Source organism: Heliangelus exortis, chromosome 16 (genome assembly GCF_036169615.1).
Source record: "Heliangelus exortis chromosome 16, bHelExo1.hap1, whole genome shotgun sequence".
In the NCBI taxonomy this organism is placed as follows: domain Eukaryota; kingdom Metazoa; phylum Chordata; class Aves; order Apodiformes; family Trochilidae; genus Heliangelus; species Heliangelus exortis.
This window is the reverse complement of record NC_092437.1, coordinates 8,450,113-8,463,146: the sequence shown is the minus strand read 5'-3', so window position 1 is coordinate 8,463,146 and position 13,034 is coordinate 8,450,113. Positions and strand designations below refer to the sequence as shown.

Sequence of the window (13,034 nt, the reverse complement as noted above, 5' to 3'; positions counted from 1 at the left end):
ACATGTAAGTCCAGCTCAACTGAAGTAAACAAACTCATTGATTTAACAATTTATGGCTTGATTTTTTAAAAGGGGTTTAGCCTGCAGGGGAATATCTAACATATGTTAGAAGTTAGGCACAAGTCAATCTAGTGAAATTAGTGGTATTGATCACATGCTTAAAATTAAGCAGAAACTTCAACATTTTCCTGGTTCACATTTGCCAGAGCAAGTCCTGAGCATGACAGGAACATCTGCAGGATGGACCCCAACTCTGTCTAGCAAAAGTTGTAGCTGTGCCAGGTCTGTGCCTGTTGTCATCCATCATTACCAGGAATATCATCACCTTGCAACCCCCACCTGGGCTGGCTTTGCTTCCTGAGTGCCACTGGCTGAAGTAAGGAGGAAATGAGTCACCAGACCAATGTGGCCCCAAGCAGATACAGAGCAGCTACCCAGCCCTTATTTTACATTGGACTTCGAAAGGTGAAGCAAAAGTCCTTCTCCTTCCACAACAAAATCATCTGCCTCTCAGGTCAGCAAAGTGCCAAATTTTGTTACCTTAATCACTGTCAGATTGAATTTCATTCACTGGTTTCAGCAAGGTGACTTCCCTTCTCACAAGCATAGCAAGGACCAGAACTGCACACTTTAGGGCAATAAAACTTAAAGCTCAGAAGAGACAGAAAAGTTTGTTTCTGTAGCAGTATCAGCCCAAACCACAAAGGAACTCCTGCCTAAACTCACCCTTTCTCTATAAAATTACAAAGCCAATAAAAATGTCCTCCCTATATTTACAGCTTTATATAGGCCAAACTTTTCTTGAAACCATCCCCACTGCTATGTAATTATTTTGCTCTGTTGTCTCCTTATCCCACTGCTAATGCAGCTAGTACAAGTTTCCCCACAGACAAAAAGAAGGCAGTGTTGCCAGAGATGACAAGCAGAACTGCATGCAAGGTGGGACACAACATTAGCAAATTAAATACAAACCAGGCACTAGTTTAAAATGGAAGTACTGGGTGCTTTAATTACACACAGGTGAAATTCTTTGACGTAAATTTAAATAGGCTCAAAATTAGTAGTTCTACCAGGTAACCAGAGGGAAGAAAAAAAAATCGCTAAGAAAAAAGCAATTGCATGAAAGAAATTTCTAGCAAAATGCAGATGTTAACTCGGGGGAGACCCCAGTTTAACATCTGTACCTTCCTAATCCACTCCCCCTCAAGGTTAATGAAGGTTGCTTTGGTTTTTTTTAAGCCTTGAGAGAATGTCCATGTGTCTCATTGAGTCTGGCTGTATGGACCAGAGAGGGGCCAAGGTCAGACAGAGCCAGAAACATGGGCAGCACCTCTCTGCTGTATGGACTTTGCTCTGCAGGAACCCAGGGGAGCACAGCTCCAAAACCCTCCCTCACTGCTGGCAGGAGGGCCTGGAACTGCAGATCTAGCATGATCTGCTAGTTATTATATATATGTTTGTTAGGTGACTGAGCTACTCCGAGTTTGAAAGCCAAACTTGATGTTTGTAAGTTTTGAACTTCATAAAAAGCCCCATTTCACACAGAAGAGTCTGTACTCAAGATAAAATGGGTTCAGCTGGAATTCAGGGCAGCTGCAAATGTTCTGACAGAGTTGGGTCACAGAAGGTTTAACACATAGCACAGAAAATGCAGCAAATATTTTCCCTGTTTCTGAGCTTTCACAAGCTAATCCAAACCAACTTTCCAAACATCCAGGACCTCATCACAGTTCAGATGCTTTACACCCATCTCCAAGCACACCCGTGTCCACGCACTCTCAGTCTTTCAGGGTCAGTCCCCAGAACAACTTTCAGATATGAACTCACCCTCCCCTTTCCTTTACCGAGTTGTTCCCAGCCCCTTACCTGGACAACGGGGTGGCCTCCAGTTGGTGCCTTGACAGCTCCTCTGCTCCCCTCTGTCTCGTAGTGTGCCCGGTGGTGGGGCTTGGGCTGGACCTCGATCCGCAGCTCATAGGATCCCGACTGGCTGGAGAGCGGCCACTCCAGGGGTGGGAGCGACTGGACAGGCAAACTGGGCAGGGAGAGACCACACCAGCTGAAACTCTTTAGCACTTGATTTCTCAAAGCCCTGATCCATTCTTTCTCCAAGTGCCCCCACCTGGGCTGCTCTCGCTGAAACGTTTAGGAGCCTGCTATTAATGGCAGTGAGAATGTGCTGTCCTGCTGGCATTTGAGTCCAAACTCTGCTCAACTGCAGGATTAACACAAGAATTTCTGTGGGCCCACTTCCTTGCAGAAGAAAACAGAATATTTCTATTTTCTATATAGGAAGATCTGTAGCAGTTGTATTTTTCCAGAAATCCCCCTCTTTTATCTAGTTTTTGATGTATCACTTAAACTTTGATTACAGAACATGTATTGAGAAATATTAACTCCTTTTACCATTACTTACCATTTCTGTACAGTAACAATATTTACAATTCCATAGATGTTAAAAAAGCATATGAATAAAAGGCTAAATATTCTTACCTGATGCTAGTTTTCCTGTTATCAAAATATACAAGGGTTTATAATATAAAATGAATACATGGCAATGTACAACTAGAGCTTTCATTGGATTTTAAACAGCTCCTATTTTATTAGTACAAACTGCTGCCAGGACCAATCCAACAAGCCAAGTAAAGTCAGAGCCCATGTTCTTTCCCTTGCAATTTGTATTTAGCAGGTTGGGAGCAGCACAGGGTAACATCAGCATGGGGACAACCTTGCTGCTGAGCAGGGCTGCCAGGGTGCCAGTGGTGACTGAAAGTGGAGTCTCACATTTGGCAACCTCAATCCTGGCAGACGAGCAGGGCTCAGGGTCCAGACCTGCCACACAGCAGTGTCAGACAATGGACGGAGCTGAGGAGGGTGATGCCAATGACCCAGACTTGGGTTAAATGACAATTAACAAATTAACAACTAACAAAAGACACTTGGGGTTGACCGAATGCTCAGTCTGACTTGGAGCAGTGTGCTCTGTTTTGAATCGGGAAATATTTAAAGTATTTTCTTCCCTGATGGACATTTGCAAGTGAGACATTCTCTGAATTTAGAAAAGCAATCAACCATTTTAAAAGCAGCAAGATGAAACTGGACTCTCTAGATGAAACTCAGCCTCTGTCAAAGCCTGCCCAAAATCTGCCTTTTAAAGACAAATACTTCAAAAAATTGTTGTATGCTGTGGCTATGTATCAATGAACCACTTTGATGATGTTTCTTCCAAACCCAGATTTTTTCATCTCTTGGAATCATAATGGGCTGGGCTGCCATTTACAAGTGCTGTCCCTTAGCTCTGGTCTGCAGCAGGATCTGCCCAAGGAAATGCTCCCTACGGATCACTGTGCACGACAGAGGACATAACACCATGAAAAATGCACAAGCACAAGAAGCACTACATACCTGCAGATGGGAATTGCAGGCACCAGTTGCTTTGTCCAGGATGGAGGTACCAACAAAATTGATTCTGGGGCTGAGTTTCTTCTGTCCTCCTGCTCGCAAGACCCGTGGAAGTCCACAGTCTGAAAGACGTGACATGGAATGCTGTTTTTGTGGGAAGGCATTGATGAAGGATCAGGGCTGGTTTTCCAAATTTTTGTGGGAACACCACAGGAAGGATCTGTTGGAAGGCTGCTCATAGCATCCATGGAAAGAGAAGCGTTGGGCAACTGCGTGTAAGTAACTGAAGAGTTGTCTTCTCTCAAGTGGATGCAGGGAGAGGATTGTGGAGAGGGGGTCCTTGACTGTCGTGGAGAAGTGGAAGGCAGCTGAGTGCTGTAGAACTCAGTGCAAGAGTACCTCCGTTTTGCACCTGGCGATGAAGACCTTGAGTTGGGACAGGGTGATGGTGAATGTCGTCCCAAGCAGGTTTCCTCCGTGATGCTTGTTCGTGGTGACATTATTGGAGAGGTTCTAGGAGAATAATGAGTATGGATGTTTTGAAACTGTGGACAAAGGTCATCACTAGGACCATTATTTGGTGAAACACATGGTGATGTGCAAGGAGATACATTTGTCTCTGAAATGAAACTTGCAGAGGAGCCGCTACTAGCTGGGCTCAAACACAGTGGTTCTCTGTAGCCCTCAAAGCCAGGGACAGGCAGGGTAACCCTTGGGCTAGTGGTAGCTGAGTTTGACTGATGTTCTACCAAAAGAACATCTGTGTCTCTGCTGCGGAAGGGACCCCCTGAATGAATCAGTTCATGATATGGAGTAATTTCAATCCTAGGGCTTGGAGCAGAGGCCCCGGCAGTGTTGGCAGGGTGTGTAGGTGTTGTCCCTATGCTATCTGGCTGTCCATATCTGCCCATGGAATCTGCAGAAAGGTTAGAAAAAGGCAGGGGGCATGGCTTGAGGCCACAGTCCAAGACATCATGAGCGTATGTAACTCCAGAGGGTGGGCTGTTGGTTTTATGTGGAGTCGGTTCTTCTGGAAAAAGAAGGGTCTCTTTAAGACTATAAATATTGTTACAGAAGCTGAGAAATCATGGATTAAAAAAAAATATGCATATTTATAAACTGGTTGTGATCTGATATTAGGTAAGTATTTGTTTAATTCTTTTTAACTACAATTAATGCTTGTGAAAAGTACTGGATTAACAGCCAGGGAAGCTCAAGTGCTCAGAGCAGATGCAGCACAGACAGAAGCACTGCAAACACCTCCACACCACCTGGCTGGGCTCCAGCTACCTGAGCCCTGAGCTAGAGGGATCACCTGGAAGGGTCAGCACCACATCTCTGCCCAGTGCAGTGCTGGCCTTCCCTCTCCTGCTGCCAGACAAACCCCTTAGCGCCAACTGGGGTGTTGTGACTTTGGTCAACTTGGAACTGGACAGAGAACATCACATCATAAAACCACTCTCAAATAGGTCTATGTAAAACCAAAAGGTTGAGGAACATCTTTTGGTGAAGGGAGAAAAACCTTTCTCACACAGCCAAGAAGCCCAGCTGGAAAAGGCTTCATGAAAACAAAGCTGAGCTCAAGGTCTTAAATTAAAGAGTCCATTCTGTGTGATGATTTGTTTGGCTCCATATCATGTCAAAAAGTTTGGATGGCAGGTTTCACATGAGAAAGCACCACATGATCAAGCATATTAATTAATATTTCTTAGAAAAGATAGATAGAAAGGATCCAGCCCCACAGTTACAGGCAATCACTTTCCAGCTTCAGCTCAAGGAATGTTTTGGCCTGAGAGATATTAGAAAATACACAATAACAGGTAAATGTTCAGTGCAATCTTCTCTCAGGGTGCAAAAAAATCCTCAATTTTCTGAGATTCTCAGTCTCACAAATTATGCCTAGGTTGCAGAGTACAGGGATGCTTCTAGGCAACACAGAATTCCCACCCCAAGCCTAGGTCTGATCTCATTCCTGTACCCCATCATGTGCTTAATACCAGCAGCATCCAAGAGAACAGGGCAGACCCCTCAGTGCACATCAGCTCCTGTAGCTTCCCCAGCCTGAGGGCCAAATACTATTTGTCATGACACAAAAGCATGCATAACATTATCAGGATTTTTACATATTTTTAAAGATTTCACTGTAACCAGCAGGAAACACCTGAAACGGCTCCACAGTTTAAGACTAATTTGCACTAGCTGCTCACCCCTGAGTACAGATCAGTGTGTGTTGTAGGTAAAGAGGATTTCATTTAAATATTTAAATAACTGTTCCAGCATTTTCCCTAACTCCTACAGTACATAAGTCAGCATTTCCCATGAGCAAATAAGACTGCACATCAAGCCAAGTTGGAGCTGAGTTTTCTGCAAAAGCAGAAAAAGATTGTTGTGAAACTTGCACATAGAGAGACTGTGATTTAATTGCAGTGGGTTTCTGTTTGTTTTCAGTTTTAAAACACTTCTTAGCATGAAAGCAAAATTCTCTAACTAGATTTTTACAACCTTTTCTGCTCAATGTTTCACACAACCTGGAGAAAACTCGGTGAAAGGAAAAAATGCTGAGCCTTCATGTTTAGTGGGAAACCCCACCAGCCAACCAAACAAACCAACACACAGAACATCTATGTGACAGGGTGGGAGACAACTGGGAGAGCCCAGATTGCAAATTTCTTAAGGTTCCCTCTGGCTTTTAATCCCAGCACATAGCTCTTTTGGGGATGGGGGAAACAGCAAGGAGCACCTGAATTTTGAGCCAGACACATTTTCAGTATTGTTCATCTCAGAGCTTTGGCATTCACAGGGTTAGCATGGCATACACATCACTCAGACTCTGACACATCAAGCCTGGATACTGATGCTGCGATTCACTTTGAGGAAAAGTCATCATTCCTTTGGACTCAATAGAGCAACACACCCTCTACAGTCACACAACACATCACTCCTACCACTTTCAGAAGAACCACTCTGATTGAAGCTGATGCAAGGCAGCAAAATCAGTACCACCAGCACTTGAGGCAGGATTCATACTGCAGCCAGCAAGCACAGAATAGCTCTCCAGACCTTTACATCAAGGAACAGGCAAGTATTCCAGTTCCCCATTCAACAACCTTGCAGTGAGAGCTGCCCCCTACCATACAGATTAAACTGCATTATCTGTGCCAGACAGTGTGTTAAACATTGCAACTCCTCACAACACCGTGAGCAGCAAAGGTAGTGTGTGTAGATTGGTCTTGAGGGGTATGTGAAAAGCAAACAGATATTTGTATGTGCAGGCTAATTTTTGAAGTCTTCTGAATAACAAACACTCACCACCACCCACACTTTCTGTCTATTAAAAGTTGGACTTCACATAAACTAAACTTTTTTTGCTTTTCCTTAAAACACTGTCTTTAAATAAGCACTTTTATCCTTGGCACTCGCCCTCCAAGGGCATCCGTGTTCCAGATATTAACAGTGTTCAGGCACAACAAGCTGCAGCATGCCCTTCCCTCCCCAGCACACTGGGGCTGAGCACTCCTCTGCAAGGCTCTGGGGGCCGAGCAAGCCGGGATTGCTCACCCAGTGCTCGCAGGAGCAAGCAAGGCAGGCGCCCTTTGCCAAGCAGACAACACCCACAAGCTTCTGTAGAGCAAAAATATTTAGTTCTTCCCACCCCGCCACCCCCCATGGCAAATCATCAATAAAGCAGGCAGCAGGACAGGAATGTGGGCAAGACTGCAGACACTAAAGCTTTGGCTGGTTTGCAGAGTGCCTGGGGAACCGCCGGGCTGATGCCCAGGGGCTGAGGCTGCGTCTCGGGCAGGGGAGCGGCTGCCGGCCCTGACTCACTGCAGCGGCTTCGTCAGGACCCGGGCTTTGGGGGGGGGGGGAGGTTTGGGGAGATCTCCTGACCAAGTCCCAGCCTTGCATAACTTCAGTTACAATGAAATCACTGTCCCGGTGCTATTGCCCACGCCTGTGACGTCACGGTCTGTCGCCATGGAAATGCCGGTGATGCTACCACGCAAGGCTCTGACCTCACTGGGGAAAAGGGGGGAAGGGGTGATTGGGTTAAGCAGCCAGTGCTGATCTCCGAAAGTAAACGGCTCTTCCATCGAGATCAGGGGACATTCTACTTTTTGTTTCAGTAGGAGGGGACTGGCTGGCTACCCCACTGCTGGCCAACTTGGCTAAGGCAGGCTGGGGTTTGGAATCCGCTCGAGGAAGGGACAGAACTGTGCCAACATCCCTGCTTCCCCAGGCGAGCATCGCAGGAGCCTGGTTTTGTAAACAATGTCGAGCTCCTGCCTTTGAGAGGGGCAGCAGGGGACAGGCAGAGATTGCTCCCCAGCAGCCCAGCTGCTTTCTCTCTACATCTGCAGGAGCATGGAGCATCCCAGGGCATGGGAATGGCTCCAGGTAGGTGGCCCCAGCGATACCCATGCTTCTTCCCGAGCTACCAAGGTGAGCTTGGTTGTGTTGGCAGGAGCAGAGGACAGCAGAGCTCACACTGCTGGCCCTCTGCCACACTGGAAATAGCAGGGACCAGCCTTGCCACCCACCAGCTTGGCCCCTCAAGGAAATGAGAGGCCACTGCACCCTCTTACAAGAGAATTATTATGTGACAGATGAGCCTACATAAAGTCTTTTTCAAGAACTGAAGCAGCTCTGAAACCTTTGTGCAGATGACCCAGAGGTACAGCTTTGCACCCAAGGTTTGCACTACTTGTCATCTGTCTCTGCATCATAGAACACTAAAATACTCATGCAAAGGACTGTCCTCTCCACTGCTTTTCTGATTAATATCTCAGCCAGCATGGCAGCTTCAGCACAGCTCCCCTGGCCTGCTCAGCATGTGCAGTTACAGAGCTGCTTCCCCATCTCCTTTCACTCGGGCATTTCCCAAGCCCGAGCTTTCACTGCTGAATCATCCTCTGATTCAGTCCCAAGAAATCCTTCTTGTTTCAAAGGGGTTAAAAGAAAGCACGCTTCACGCCCAAACAACGCTGGCACCTCCTCAGGTTCTCTGCCAGATTAACAGTCAGCAACCAACCTACTCCCCTGCATCACCCAATGCTCACAACTAGGGAAGTCCTACCTCAAAGATCCCTTAGATCCCATCCAAACAGCCTCCAGGCTACCAGCTCTTATTCCCCTCCTTCTTCCCTAACCTTTACCCAGTTACTACTTCACAAGACCATCTCACCTTTTCCCAGGCTGGGGAAGCAGAGCTCTATGTCCTACCGGATTGTAAACAAATGCCAAAGCAACTCCTAGGGACAAACTCCTGAACCCTTGCAGGCAGCTCCACCAACCCAGACCTGCAGCTTCCTCAGGTGGGGAAGACCTTCCAGCCTGCCCTCTGTACTGATCAGCTTTCTAGCTAAAACACAGGTTGAAAAATATCAAGGGATTTAAGTTTCAAAAGGACTTAACCCTGGATTTAAACAACTCCTTTTCACACACATCTGAGAGAGAAAAAAAACCCAACAGCGGGTCCTGCTGGCCTCCAGACAGCTCCCAAGCTGGCCAGGACACAGCCCAGTGAGTGCACACGTGGCTTTGCAAAAGCCCACCCTCCGCCGGTTTTTAAACAAGGCAGGAACTTCAAAGCTATTCAGTAAGCCAAATGTGACCTTGCCAATTAGCATGAAATTAGGGAATAACAGATCACCCCAGCAACTGCGTTCCAGGATGGGTTTACACAAATCATCATCTAGGGAAAGCTGAAGATAGCTGCGTGTGGGGCAGGGCAGAGGTTCAGTTTTGACCTCCCAACCTTTTGCTGCAGGGCAACTCCTGGATTTGAATGGAGCTCCTTATTTGCATAAGTAGAAGAGTCCAGGTTTTTAAAATTAATTTGCTTATTGTCATTTGAAGGGGCCAGTCCTGAGCTTTTGGGGTTTTTTCAGAAGCTGAGTCGTCTGTTATTTACACGAGCTGCTTGGAAGCTCAAAGTGAAAGTTGGTTTCCTGAGTGAAATCTGGTATCCTCTGTTACATCTGCATATTTGCTGCCTCTGAACACTGCCTCCTGTGTTTCTGAGCCAGCCACCAGGACTGAGCTGCAAGCGTGGCTGTTTAGTTTGCTGTTTGGTTTGTTTTGGTTTTTTGTGTTTTGTTTCTTTTAATAGCTTTGTACTGGGGAGAAAAAGAAGGAACAAGGCAAATTATTTAGGGCTTGACCCCTACAAGAGGTGGCAACATCCCTGGAAGCCCATCTACATATAAACAAGCATTTAGAGGAATATTAATATTTATAGATGCTCCCTTCTTCCCCTCTCTATATTATACATACAGAGATCTTGTACATTCCTATCACCAGGTGCAGTGTAAGAGTCTGCTGAATTACAGTAAAAACTTGAGTCTATAAGAAAATACTCTTTGCAATTTGCATTCTTAGCAGTTATCTTAGCGCAGGAATTTGTTTGGAATCTTATTTAAAGACAGGCTTTGTTTGGATTTTCAGTTTCAAAACACCACCCAAAGGATCAGAAGGGTTAACCTCAAATATTAAAAATTATGTGCCAGCTTCACCTGTCCGTGGATCAACACAGAGTAAACACAGAAGAAAAAAATACCTAAAGTGAGCTGCTGCCTTGCTTTTCAATATTATGTCTCTCACTGTGGCCAACAGCAGATATTATGGAATAATACACAGAGCAGTCATCAGCATTTACTCATCTGGGATTCCTGTTTGTAGGAGCTAGTTCAAGTGCTCATTGAATTTCTGTCAGAAACATCTTTGGATGTTTCTAGTTGGCAAATCCTGAAAAGATAGCTAACTGAAGTCTGGCAAATAAGGGTAAAAGACACATGGAAAATGGCATTTTGTACAGCACTCTGGCTTATGGAAATGTTTGGCTTAGAGAGGAATATCTAATATTAATAATATTGACAGTAAAATTTTTATTTACCCTTTTTCCCCTATTGCTTTTATAGCAGTCCATGTTCCTGTTGTCTCAGGCACACATAAGCACTACTGAATGCCAACTGCTTTCAGTAAGTATATTTCTGGCATTTCCATGGCAACAACTTGTGATATAGATCCTACTTTTGAAATGCAAACTTAGGTGAATACTGTCAACTCCCAAGCTTTTAAAGAAGTATTTATCAGAAATAACCTTTCAACCAAATCCATTACTAGGACCCCAAATTTACAATTTTTTTCCTTTTTTTTTTTTTTTTTTTTTTAAACACTTTAGCATGTTTACAGAGATTTGTTATTACAAGACTTGTCGTGAGCAGTGGGTGGAGCAGGCCACACTGAGGAAACCTGAGCCTCTTTCAAACACACTTTGAATGTAGGAACCAGACTGAAGTGCTGGGATCCACAGACACTCCTATGGTTTTGGTTCCATTTTGAATCCTCCACTGAAAAGGACTTGTTTGCCCAACTGCAGTTCAGATGAGGCCAGAATTGCACATGAACAACGAGCATCATTTACTACCAGCATGTGGATAACGCCTTTTCTCAAAATTTGAGCATTTTCTGTTCTCGTGTAAACATGCTTTAATCTTGAGTACATTAAAGGTCACGGATATATACTGGATTGCTTACAGACTCGAGCTGGTGCTTTTTCAAAGCAAAGGAGAATGTTCTCCAGATTACAGTGCTAGTATATATGGTTGTGATTTTTTTTTTTTTATGCTAATGATTTCCATCTTTGGAACAAACAAAATTACTACTAATTATGGTTTCCAGTCATCCAAATGTGGAGAAAGCAGGCTGAAGAAGGAAGTGACTTCTACTACAAGCATACACTGCTCTGCATTTATGTGGTTAGAAGATTACACTTTCTACCCCCCACCTACGTACTATTATATTCTATGGAACTTCCCACCTAAGGCTTCACAGCAGTACTCTCTACTATACAGAGGTGAAAAAGAGCATCTGAAGTCTTCACTGAGATTTAATGTATTTTCATTAAAATCACTGACCTCTTCCCATTGTAGATTTGCTTAAGCATGGTTTGATATACCTTAAACCTTGAAATAAAATTCAGCTTTGTATATTTGATGACATTAACCATCCACACTCAACTTTGACGCTGCTACACAGCTGTATATTTGTAAAAGTATACAAAGAATAAAATTCAGCAAAGAGGTATCATTTTCCTAATGATACCATGATTCAGGCCTAACAGGTCTCCTTCTCCTGCGCTGTTCATTAGGGATATAACATCTTTTTCTTCAAATACTCCAGAGAAATGCCACCTCTCAACTGTACAGAGTCAAAACAAATGTGTCTTAGAAACAATATCCCAGCAATTCTTTCCTTTGGGTCCTGTCTCTTTTGGCTTTGTCTCTTACACAAATCTGTATGTGAGGCAATAGGAAGTATTGACTTTTAGTATCATCAACTGATCAAGAAAGTCAGGGAACACTTGTTAAAATGCTTTTAGTATCACAAACTTGCATAAACTCAGAGAAGCAGGAGCATAAACTGTTGCTTCTTTTTTTTTTAAATTTAAATTTGGGCCTAAACTGGCAAATGGATCTCCCCACCTCCTGCCACCCAAGCAGGTTGGTCAAACTCTTCTCAGGTAACTAACACCTTAGGGCTCCTAGACCAAGTGCTCAAGCTGGCTTTATGGGTTCCACAACACCCTCTACCATCACGGTTATGGTCCCAAGGAGACCAACTGAGCTGAGCTCATCTGCTTTGTCTTTCAAGCTGCGCTCTGACACCACCGCACGCAACTTTGGGGGTGAAAGGAAGCTCCCACGATCAATTTCAGATTCTCCATCACCCATCACCAGGTGGGGACCAAGCCACTTTCTGCCTGTTACAGTGACGGTTCGCAAGCGCCTGCTGGCTAAAGCAGCCCCGCAGAACCCGAAAGCCCAGCGCTGGGCACGGCCCGCACAGCAGCGCACGGCTCGGCATCCCTCGCCCCGCCGATCCCGGGCGGGCCGACCTGATACGTAGCCCCTGCCAGGGGCTGGCCTCGGGCAGGGCATGGGCTTGGCAGCACCCCAAGTCTCTACCGCTCTCTGAGGGGCTGCCAAGGGCTCAGGCAGCGCCCGGCCCGGCCCCCGGAGCCGCTCGGTCGGACAGAGGCGGCCCCGTCGAGGCGCGGCCCCGTCTACTCCTGCGGCGGCTCCTCACCAACCTTCGATCGGCTTCAGGTAGTCGTAGTCGAAGAGAATGGAGAAGTCAAACTCCTCCTGCGGACTGCCTTCCCGGGCCGGGCCAGGGCCATGCCCGGGGCCCCCCTCCTGCGGGTCGGGCTCCGGAGCTTGGGCGGCGGCGTCCATCACGGCCAGAGCCCGCCCGGCAGCGGCGAGGCGGGAGGGGAGGCTCGCCCGGGACCGGCCAGCTACCGAGAGGAGCCCGAAGTGCGAGAACCGCCGCGAAACCTGTCGGTATCCTTCCAAGTGCAAGTGGAGAAGAGTTAGAAGGAAGAAAACAAGAGGGGAAAACAAGCAAAAAGATCTCTCGGGGGTCGCTGAGGAGGGCGCGGCTGCCCCGACGGCGGGGGAGGGGTGCGGGTGGCGAGCCCCAGCGGCGGCACACGAGGGGGACAGACGCGACGAGCGGTGGCAGCTTCCTGCTCCGAGCAGCCACTGTCACCTGCCGCCGGGGCCGCCCCCGGGGAGGAGGAGCCCGGCCCGGCCCAGGACGCACCGGCGGTGGGACTGCAGCCCTGG

The 13,034-nt window shown here is 46.4% G+C and overlaps 1 protein-coding gene and 1 long non-coding RNA gene across 4 annotated transcripts in view; one reads left to right on the top strand and one right to left on the bottom strand.

Moving 5' to 3' along the window:
- NFATC2 (nuclear factor of activated T cells 2) overlaps positions 1-13,034 on the bottom strand; it is a 94,347-nt gene that overhangs the window by 71,872 nt on the left and 9,441 nt on the right. For 2 of the 3 annotated variants that reach the window (XM_071760010.1, XM_071760009.1), the window contains exons 1-3: positions 12,497-12,943; positions 3,406-4,432; positions 1,867-2,035 (exon numbers count right to left, since the gene is read on the bottom strand). In XM_071760010.1, the coding sequence (XP_071616111.1) occupies positions 1,867-2,035; positions 3,406-4,432; positions 12,497-12,641 (1,341 nt within the window). In that variant the 5' untranslated portion in view covers positions 12,642-12,943. Of the gene's footprint in view, positions 1-1,866; positions 2,036-3,405; positions 4,433-12,496; positions 12,944-13,034 lie in introns of those variants that run through there. The other variant, XM_071760011.1, reaches the window with a different exon arrangement.
- LOC139803624 (uncharacterized) lies at positions 7,405-10,933 on the top strand. Its single transcript, XR_011729081.1, has 2 exons — positions 7,405-7,845; positions 10,323-10,933. It is a non-coding gene; the product is annotated as an uncharacterized lncRNA (long non-coding RNA).